General features: G+C 42.4%; 1 protein-coding gene across 1 annotated transcript in view; it reads right to left on the bottom strand.

The window, feature by feature from the left end:
* Window positions 1–6,608: 6,608 nt before the first annotated feature.
* The window catches only part of ZNF10 (zinc finger protein 10), a 24,141-nt gene continuing 19,315 nt past the window's right edge, over window positions 6,609–11,434 (bottom strand). The window contains exons 4-5 of the mRNA XM_006874095.1: window positions 7,888–8,065; window positions 6,609–7,485 (exon numbers count right to left, since the gene is read on the bottom strand). Coding sequence (XP_006874157.1) covers window positions 6,609–7,485; window positions 7,888–8,065 — 1,055 coding nt within the window. The remainder of the gene's footprint in view (window positions 7,486–7,887; window positions 8,066–11,434) is intronic.

The following is an 11,434-nucleotide window of genomic DNA, read 5'->3' as shown; positions in this document are numbered from 1 at the left end:
CTGACTTGGTTCATTAGGCCCTGGCTCTAGGGAAAGAAATTTTTAAAAAATCATTCAGGATATTAGCTCCGTTATCTGCCTCAAGAACAAGCCCAGGACAGGCTGTCCTGCACCAATAGCAGGTAAATGACCCCCTGACAATTAACAGGTTGATTTCATGCAGATGCCTCCAAGCGGGGGAATTAAATATTTACTGGTTTTGTTTTTGTAGACACCTTTTCTAGTTGCATAGAGGTTTCCTCCCAACAGAACTAAGAACTTCGGAAATAGTGAAAATTGTCTTGAAGGAGATTACCTCCAAGTTTGGACTTCCAAAGTGTCCAAAGCGACAACAGAGCAGCAAACACCTACAGATGAAATGGAGATTGCATTCAACATGGAGGTTCGAGAAAAGGAACCAGACTCTAAAGAGAAATAAACAACAAAACTGTCTGGAATTTTATCTACACTGGGACCAGGCGTTGCCTTAAGTAAACCCTGGTTCGAATTCAGGTAGCTGCCAGAAGCGGGCTTAAATTGAGCCCTTATAAAACTGGAACGAGAGATATCATTGCTGATGTCCGATGGATCTTGGCTGAAAGCAGAGAATATCAGAAGGATGTTTACCTGTGCTTTATTGACTACGCAAAGGCTTTCGATTGTGTGGATCATGACAAGCTATGGACAACATTGAGAAGTATGAGTATTCCAGAACACTTAATTGTACTTCTGAGAAATCTGTACCTAGACCAAGAAGCAGTTGTTCGAACAAAACATGGGAACACTGAATGTTTTAAAATTGGGAAAGGTGTGAGACAGGGTTGTATTCTTTCACCATACTTATTCAACCTGTATGCTGAGCAAATAATACGAGAAGCTGGGTTCTATGAAGAAAAACGTGGCATCAGGATTGGAGGAAGTCTCATTATCAACCTGCGATATGCAGATGATACAACCTTGATCGCTGAAAATGAAGAGGACTTGAAACATTTACTTATGAAGATTAAAGAGCACAGCCTTCGATATGGATTACATCTCAATGTCAAAAAAACAAAAATCCTCACCACTGGACCAATAAACAACATTCTTTTCAATGGAGAAAAGATTGAAGTTGTCAAGGACTTCATTCTTCTTGGATCAACTATCAACATTCGCGGAAGTAGCAGTCAAGAGATCAGACGACGTATTGCACTGGGCAAATCTGCTGCACAGGAACTTTTTAAAGTATTGAAGAGCAGAGATGTCAGCTTGAGGACTAGGGTGCGCCTGACCCAGGCCATTGTGTTTTCAATAGCCTCGTATGGATGCGAAAGCTGGACAGTGAATAAGGAGGATCATAGAAGAATTGATGCCTTTGAGTTGTGGTGTTGGAGGAGAATACTGAGGGTGCCATGGACTGCCAAAAGAACCAATAGATCTGTTTTGGAAGCGGTGCAGCCAGAGTGCTCCTTGGAGGCCAGGATGGCTAGGCTTCGTCTCTCCTACTTTGGACATGTAGTCCGGAGGAAACAATCGTTGGAGAAGGAAGTCATGCTGGGTAGGGTGGAGGGTCAGAGAAAAAGAGGAAGACCCCCAATGAGATGGATCGGCCAGGCGGCATCATTGATGGATTCGGGGGTGGCAGCAGTGGTGAGGTTGGCCCAGGATCGAGCACTGTTTCGTTCTGCTGTGCATGGGGTCACTATGAGTCGGTTCCGACTCGATGGCACCTGACAACAACAACAAAGCTGTATACAGTAAACCTTTCCCAGGCAGCTCCCTTCAACCCTCTAGCTGACCTCAGCCAAGATTTAAAGATGCAGCGGTATGTGCAATGCCTCCACCACACACTGTCTATGATTTATAACATTGCTCTCCCCAGGTTTGCTGCCTTCCCTACAGGTAACTAGACCCCTTCCAGCCTAGAGATCTTATGCTGCTCAGAACATAAAGCGACGGACCTGAAAACCAGTTAAAGAAAAAAAGAAAAAGCGGACCGGACCCTGGGAAGTCACCCGGTCAGCTGTCAAGTCAGTTGGACTCAAAACTCAAAACTTGGACACAATGGGACTCTCATAAGACATTATTCCTTTCAATGGGATGAAAATATTTGGGGCTATTTAAGAGTGTAATAAATAGATCTGATTTGTTTTTCCTTACGGGAGGGCATCCAGAAGTCCTGAATAGAATCTGTTATAAATGACTTGTCCTCTCAGCCATATAAACACCTAGAACAGGAGAACAGGAAATTGCTCAATGATTTAAGCTAAGGTACAACTAAAGAGGGCAATGTTGCAACATGACTAACAGCTCCTATTTAAACTAGGTATCCGCTATGGCTAAGTCCTTTCAGCCCTGTCTCCCCCTGCCCTCCCCCCCCCCCCCCCCACCGCGCCTCACCCTATGGAAAAATTATAAACTTCTTACTCAAAATCTGCGAAGGTCAGAAGGACCCAAGGACACCTGAACTTGGCTAGAAAACACCAGCTCATCTGCACAAACAGGATAAGGGTTTATTGGTGGGTTTACTCCCACTTACAGGATAAGGGTCTGCTGGAATTTTCCATCCCAGGTAGCAAGACAAGTCTGTTTGTTTTAACCTCTCCATGTTTTTGTGTAAAACCCCGTTCCCCTGCTCACTTCAGGGTTGGAGTGATTTGGGCTTTAGCGGACACTCTGGCTGCCGGCAATAAACTTTGCTCTTTAAGATTTGCGAGTTGAGTTCTTTCTGGCACGCGCTGCCGCAACATCATTACAACCTCAAGGGCAGATTAAGCTCTGGAGAGGGCCTCCATGGGGGACGCATGGCGTGTTGAAGTTTTTACCTGGTTGTTTCCTTTCTGCTTAAGGCCAGATTTGAGAAGACAAAAGCACACACAACCACACAGGATTAAGGTCTCTCCAAAGTGAGGCCAACTATCCCACCACACCCCACCGAAGTGTGAGGGACAGCCCCTAGGGCTATACAGTATCTGGAGTCCCCACTGTGCGTGTCTATGAGATTAGGAACGTCCCAAGGGTGACTACACTTGACCTGCCCCTTTGTATTTCCATACAAATTTCATTTCAGCTTATCAACATCTACAAAAAGGACTGAATACTTTTTATTAGAGTGCTAATGAATTTAAATATTGAGCATCACCATCTTAACAAAATTGACTCTTTCCAACCTTGACCATGGTCTTACTCTGCATTATGCATTTACTGCGTACTCTTCACGTTTGTTTTTTTTTTGGCAAAGTATTATAGTTTTCACTGATTTTATGTTTCATTAATCATTTAATTTCATATTATGTATATCATAAATAGAACTGGATTTCTGATTATCGAATGGGAACACTGCTAAGATATAGGAATAAATGTGTATGTATATATTGCCCTTGTATTCTGTGGCCTTGTTGAAATGTAAAATTTTTTTAGGTAGAGTTAATTTTTGGAAGATGAAAAATTCCTTCATCTGAAGAGATTCTTTTCCTGGTTCTGAAAGTAATATACGAATCATTAGAAGATTTTGCTAAGAATTGTTGTTGTTGTTAAGTGCCGTCGAGTCGATTCCGACCCATAACGACCCTGTACAGGGTTTCCAAGGAGCAGCTGGTGAGTTTGAACTGCCGACCTTGCAGTTCAAATTGCTTTGCAGTCTGGCGCATTAGCCCACAGCACCCCACGAGGACTCCTTGGTAAGAATAAAAAAGTACAAATATACAGAAAATAAACTCCAATGATGTCCATATGTAACTTTACCAATATTAATCAAATGACATGTCACTCTTAAGACCAAGGTATGCCTGATGCAAGTCCTGATATTTTCAATTGCCTCATATGCATGTGCAAGCTGGAAAATGAGTAAGACCAACGAATTTATTTTCTGAATGATAGAATTGGTGAAGAATATTGAATGTGCCCAAGAGCTGTAGAGAAACAAACAAATACGTCTTGGAGGGAGCACAGCCAGAATGCTCCTTGGAAGTCAGGACTGTGAGACCTGACCTCTCATACTTTGGACCTGTCATCGGAGTGACCAGTCCCTGGAGGAGGACATCATCCTTGGGTTGTTTTATCTGCTCTGTGTTTTTGTATGAACCGTGCATGGCACAGGACTGAGCAGGATTTTGTTCTCCTGTACACAGGGTCATTGCGTCAGAATCAACCTGACAACATTTTAACAATAATCTTTGAGCGCGTTTCTTCATAGGTTTTGACAAGAGTAATTCCAATTTTATACAATGCATCTGTTTTTACATATTTGGGTTAACTCCAGATTGATAATGGTGGGGTTTCTTCCGTAACTAACGACGGTAGCAACCTTTTTTCCTCTTATTAGACTCTCTGTGAATGTAATTTTAAGGGTTCCCTAAGATTCCATTACAGAGATGTGCTATAACCATTACAGTACTGTACTTCGTAGTTCTGCACAACCGTAAGTAACATTTCAACAATCACCCTTAGTCACAGAGCTCTGCCCACATACAGACGTGGTCCTCAGAATGCTAATAAAAATAGCTTACACAGGCATCACGTTATGTGTGCCAGGCACTGTTTCAAGTGCTTCGTGCTCATTATCACACTTCATCCCCACAGTAACACTATGAGGTAGAGATCAGTAGAGTCTTCATTAATACAACTGAAGACACTGGGCCACAGGTCATCGGAAACTGAGAGGTACAATTAAGTGGATACTCTTACTCTCAGGAAGAACCGCTGCTAATAGCAAATTCTATCACTGATGTGACTGTTACACATCTGAGTGGTATGACAGCATGGAGCAGAAATAACTGAGAATCTAGAAGCTAGTTCTAACTCTAACTTCCCTTCAAGTGTGACACCAGGGAAAACTCTGTGTCTCAAGTGTACCATGAAGAGAATGAGCTAGATGGTCTCTTATATTCCTTGTAATTCTCAAGTCTTATGATTCTAGCAATTATTTTGAGAGACTTTGACTCAGAGACATCAAGATTTCTATCCTATTGGTCTCAATATTATCCATGTTTTATTCAACATTCATTGAGCAACTTACATGCTAGAAAATGGCAAACCATGACTGGTCCACACACAGGAGATCCTTTCATAGAATGAAACAGAAAATTAAAATAGGTCCTCTTCTTGAATTTCTTTATTGTTTCATAGACTTACCAGAGTGTCTGAAGATTGGGATCCTCTCCCTAGAAGGGAACATCTTTATACAAATAGACCTGTTTTGCATACAATATCACAAATGGTTTATTGACCTTGGAAATGAATCCATATGCCCACTATGGGTCAGTGGTTCCCCATGTTGAAAAGTCCTGATTTAGGTAACAAAGGGAGGCCATGTGGAACCAGAAAGAAAGAAAGAACTCACTGAGTTCTTATAAGTACTCAGGCAGGTCTAAATTTAGTGACAGATGCTAAGCTGGGATAATAATAATATTGATGATTACAGCTAATAATGATAAAGCACTTAATACATGTCAGGCACTATTCTGTTTATCTGTTTACTTGTTTAACACGCACCACAATCCTATCATGTAAGTACTATTGATATCCCTGTTTCTGTGAAAAAGGTATCTGTAAGTTAGGTACCAGGAAGCTCAGATGCCTAAGATCACCTAGTTAGGGGCAGACACAGGATTTCAGCCTGGGTGGTCTTACTCAGTGTAGGCTCATAACAGCTTGTTTATTGTTGTTTATAAACATAAAGAGACCACCTTGAGAAGGAGGACGACCTTGGGTGGTGCAGTATTTATCTCATGAGAACACTTGCTGGAAATATTGTCTAAGTACATACTACTACTCACATGAGAGTCTCCCTCACATTTTCCAACACCCAATATTTCCTCTAGCTTCCGATATCCAAAAACTGTGTCCTTCAATTTTCAGGGGCCTTTAGCACCACGTCTTTAGGAATGGAACTCTAACTAAGACCGGAAATTACTTAGGATTAATGGGAAAAGATCGCTGATAAACTTCCTTGAAACTAGACTAGAGAAACTAGACATTGCTATATTTAATACATCCATTTTCTAAAATAACTGTTACAACACTGGATTAACCATAAAAACACAATCACTCACAATTCCATTATCTAAAAAATCAACTCCGTTCACTTATACATATTCTTTCAATTCTTGCCCACATACAAATAGACTGTAAAATTCATACTGCTAGTAATGTAAATGTATTGATTTTAAATCTCATTACATTGTAAGCATTTTCCCTGCTGCTAATCAATCCGTGCTTTTTATCACACACATAAATTAAAAACAACTAGGTGTCCCAAAGGAAATGAAAACTCAAGTAAACAACGGCATATCAACCACTGGAATACTACTGTCCATATTTTCTTAAAATAGACGCATATATTTTACTCTTTTCAGCTACAACTCTCCCTACAGTCACCATCATTGATTCATCTTTGTGAGGAGTAATGAAGCTGATTCCTTCTAAGATTCGAGCTTTAAGAATGCTTCCAGGTCAATTTCCATTTTTTGGAATTTGTGGAAAGAAGAAAATTCAATCTAATTTATTGAAAGGTAATTTCTGAAGATTTCTTTCGGATCTTTTCTTTGACTCCAGGGTGTTTTCTAGTGCACAACAGGGACACATCCCATTTATAAAGCTCTCTGTTGCAAAATATGGTTTTTGGGTTTTATGAACCTTGCATGTTCCTATTAATAAGTGCTTTCTCCAATATGACTTACCGGGTACCTAATGGGGTTTGAGCTATTCACAAGAGCTGTCCCACACTGATTACACGTTAAAAATTTCTCTCCAGTGTGAGCTATTTGATGTACTATAAATGGAGAGCTCTGGCTGAAGATAATTCCACACTGATTACATTTAAAAGTCTCTTCTCCAGTATGAATTCTTTGATGCTTAATAAGGTCATTCTTCCGGATGAAGGCTTTCCCACACTGACAACATTCATATGGTTTCTCTCCAGTATGGATTCTCTGGTGCACAATGAGAGCAGAGCTCTGACTAAAGGATTTACCACAATCATGACATTCATAAGGTTTTTCTCCAGTATGTGTTCTCTGGTGTGAAAAAAGGTGAGAACTTCGACTAAAACATTTCCCACAATCCTTGCACTCAAAGGGCTTCAGTCCAGTGTGAGTCCTGTGATGCACAACAAGATGAGATCTCTGACTGTAGGATTTGCCACACTCATTACACTCATAGGGTCTCACCCGAACATGTGTTCTCTGGTGCAGAATGAGGTGTGTGCTCTGTCTAAAGGATTTCCCACACTCGGGACACTCATAAGGTTTCTCTCCAGTGTGGGTTCTCTGATGCCTAATAAGCCTAGAGCTATGAACAAACGCTTTTCCACACTGGTTACATGTGTACAGCTTGTCTCCTGTGTGCGTTCTCTGATGTGTGACAAGGTGAGAGAACCAGCTGAAGCATTTTCCACATTCTTTACACTCATAGGGTTCCTCACCAGTATGAGTCTTTTGGTGCCCCAGGAGGTGGGAACTCCGGCTGAAGGATTTTCCACATTCTTTACATTCATAGGGTTTCTCTCCAGAATGAATAAGCTGGTGCCTGGTAAGATTAGAGCGCCAGCTGAAGCACTTGCCGCACTCTTTACATTCGTAGGGTTTCTCTCTATGTGTGCCCTTTGCTACACCCAGAGAACTCCCGTGAGTAAGAGAGTCACCAGTATCAGGGCCTTTGTAGGGTTTACCTCCTGTCTGAGTTCTCGCAAACTGAATAAGGTGAATGTTTTCACAGAACGTTTGACTACCTTCGTTACTGTGACTTGCATAACTTTCTTGATGATCGCTAAAAACTAAACTGTGCTTTAAATTTGTAATGTGTGAATCAGGTTTATGGAAACATTCTCTCAGTGCTAGCTGTGCCGGGAGAAGACCGTTTCCTCCATATTTGCCATTTTCACAGACTCTCTGTGCAGTGAGGACTTTCTTTTGTGTGAATGCCACTTGCCTCAGATGTTTCTCCTGGGTTTCCTGATACTTGTCCAGCTGAGCTTCACATTTCCAGACTTCTTCTAGAGACAAATACCAGAGGTCATTCCTTGCCGTTTTAGTATCATAGGGCTGTTTATCTTCAGGAAAGCTCTTCCTGGACACTGAGGATTTAACTTCAACTGCAGTCTCTGAACCTGAAACACATAAAAACTTTCGGGTGACTAAAGAAAGTATTAAGGTGACAAGGGTAGGATGGCAATGGAGACACAGTACAAAAAGACACCACAGAGATGCTTTCAAATACGGTTTGTAACCAGGGTAGAAATGACAAAACACAAGGATGGAGCAGTACACAGAAAAATGCACTGGAGTCTCCAAAACAACACCCACTGCCACTGAAGTGATTATGATTCACTGTGGCCCTCGGGGGCAAAGCAGGACTGTGCCACAGGCTCCGAGGCGGTCAGTCTCCATGGAGCAGCTGCTGATCTTTCATTAAAGCAGCTGTCTTAGTTCTCTAGTGCTGCTACAAGAGAACTATCACGAGCGGAAGACTTTCAGAAACAGAAATTTACTCTCTCACTGTCTGGGAAGCATTAGCTCTGGGAAAAGGTCCTGGTTTCCATTTAGCATCTGTAGGCCCAGCAGTCCTTGGAGCTCTCCACTGATCTCGGCATCAAGCTTTCCCTGGATCTAAGAGCTTCACAGGGCAGCAACCCCACGTCCAAAGGAGGCAGTCCATTCCCAACTTTCTTTCTTGGTTGTACTAGGGTTCCCTTCTCTGCTCACTTCTCTCTCCTTTTGTCTCTTATAAGATCAAAGGTGTGGCATGCTACACCCCTGGGAATCTTCCTGATATCAGCTCAGGGTCATGATAGGATACCATTTTTGCTGTGGGTAAGTGCCATCAAGTTGGTTCTGACTCATAGTGCCCCTGTACAGGGCTTCTGAGGAGTAGCTGGTGGGTCAGCCTTGAGGCTTGCAGTCCAGTGCTGATCCTACAACACTATACTAGGAGCCCAAGACTAGTGCTGTCATCGTTGCTGTTAGTGTTGTTGTTGTTGTTAAGTGCCATGGAGTGACCCATAGCGACCCTGTATAGGCTTTCCAAGGAGTGGCCGGTGAGCTTGAACTGCCGACTTTACGGTTCAAACCAGCCTGTATTAACTCACAATGCCATACCAGGACTCTGAAAATAGTGTATCCCACCCTTAATCCTCACATCATGAGTATCATCATGTCACTACCTAACCACTGAGAATCACAGCCAAGCTGACATGTATTTCAGGAGACTTCATTTCAGTCCATAACAAGAGCCCAACACTAACCCAATGAGCCACCAAGGCTCCCTGCACTGGGCTATGCAATACAGAAAGGAGCAAAGAGAACAAGGCACCGTCACAGCCCTGAGCTGTGACACGTGGGATCAGGATATCGAGTGCGAGGGGTGGTCAAAAGGGAACTACTTCAGGAAACCCTGGAATCCCACTGTCTAATCTAAACAGAGGGGCGTGTACGGCTGTCCTGGTGTGGGGCTGAGGGGTCATGCACTACACAGCAAGGTCAGCCATTTAAACCCACCAGCCACGTCTTGGAAACCTATGAGTTGAAACTGACTCAACAGCACCTAACAACAACAACAAAGATTGTAACATGTCAACTTGTTTCCAGGTATGGCTCCTGACATTCACTGTTCATACAACAGCCAACAAAACTCCTAAACCATGCATGTAGCCCTTGATGAGGATCCAGGCAGTGAATTTTATCTACAACACAGTAACACTCCAAAACAATGCCAGGCGACTGATAGATATGAGGGACTTCTGGAAATGATGTGAACAGGATCGCATGCACAGACGTTGCACACATATAGGTGCTTACCCTAGCTACACCAATGCTATTGATGATTTTAGAACAGAGGCAAATCATTCAACTGTCTCATGACTTATCTGGGTTCTTTATAACCCGAGGATGCTTGTATATGTCCCGTAAACTCATTGTTATTGCTATTGTTAAGTGCTGTGGAGCTGGTTCTGACTCACAGTGACCTGGTACAGGACTTCTAAGGAGCAGCTGGTGTGCTTGAACTGCTAACCTTCTAGTTAGCAGTCCAGCACTTATCCCACAGCACCATACCAAGAGTCCTGTAAATGCATCACATATTCTAAATAAGATGTAAGCCCACTATAGTCGCTGATATCTATAATTATTGTTTTCTGTTTCTATCCTTCATTGTGAGACATCAGGGCTGAACAACTGGCAGGGCTAACAGCTAGGCCCTAACCCTAACCGGGACACTCATCCCCATTCTCCTAGAACTCTTGACTAACCATGTAGATTACGTTAATTGATCTCCCCTGCTTAAGGGAAGGGCCCATGTTGGTTTCAGATTAAAATCTATGGTACCGGATCTATAAATATTATTATTTACACCATATCATGTCTTCCATCAGCACACGCAGGCTGACGGCCAACTGTCATTTCTCTGCTCCTATAGGACAGGCCCCTAACTGCCTTCCCTGTACAACCCTCCAGCTCTGGGGTCCCACTTGACTTTATTTCCTACTTTGGCCTTATTTCTCAGTGTCTTTTCCTATCCTAATAATTTCAAGTAGAAAACCCACACCTCCTGTGACTATCAGAGTCTCATGGAAAATCTTATCCTACTACAACCATCACTGAAGATTCTGGAATAAACATGTGCGATGGGGAGTTGGACTGAGAGCTAATGGGGAAACAGTGAGTAGAGTGTCCATGAACAAGCACTTTCCTTTAATGAAATGCTAACAAAATCTTACAAGCATCAGTTAATATAACCATTTAGGGAAGTTATCTTTCAACTCTATGGTACCCATTATTCAACTAATCATCGGAACATTCAAACCTACCAGCCATTCCTCGGAAGCCCTATACTCAGAACTGGCTAAATGGCGCTTAACAACAAAAACAAGGGAGTGAAAAGATGAAAGTTACTGTTTAATCCAGAAGGCTGATTCTCTCTCTTTGTGGCGTAACAATACACAGGGAAGTTGAGAGAAGGGATTATTTTTAGAAGCCACCTAATGACTTACATTGTAGATGTATGAAGATGCAAATGGAAAAAGGCTCTGAGATAATACACATGGAACTACAGTATATTGAGCTAACAGGTGCTTTTGAGAGCAATGACTCTGGCAAGGACAGTAAGTGAAAATCAATGGAATTCATGAGCCGTGTGAGGCTGTTTTCAAAATAGCTCGAAAACAAACTTTCAAAAAAGTCGTGGGCTCTGGAGTCCCAGGGCAGCGCTGAAACAGAGGCTGCACGCGTGGAACACATGAAGGGACAATACAAACAACTACGCCAGCAACAATTCTACTATGAAAAATGGGAGAGAATGGGGGGTGGGAGGGGTGATGAAGTGGGGGTAGTGAGCAGTTATTGCTGAAGATTCTGTTTAAGAGGATAAAATCATTCGGTAATAGGGCAGATGGTAGTAAGGGTTGCACAATATGGCAAATAAAATAAATGTCACTAAGTTACACTTAGGTGGTTACACTGGTCATTTTTATAAAGTACATATA

The sequence above is a fragment of the Chrysochloris asiatica genome, unplaced genomic scaffold, assembly GCF_000296735.1.
Source record: "Chrysochloris asiatica unplaced genomic scaffold, ChrAsi1.0 scaffold00261, whole genome shotgun sequence".
Lineage (NCBI taxonomy): Eukaryota > Metazoa > Chordata > Mammalia > Afrosoricida > Chrysochloridae > Chrysochloris > Chrysochloris asiatica.
Note: the sequence above shows the minus strand (reverse complement) of the source record. Positions and strands in the feature narration are given on the sequence as shown.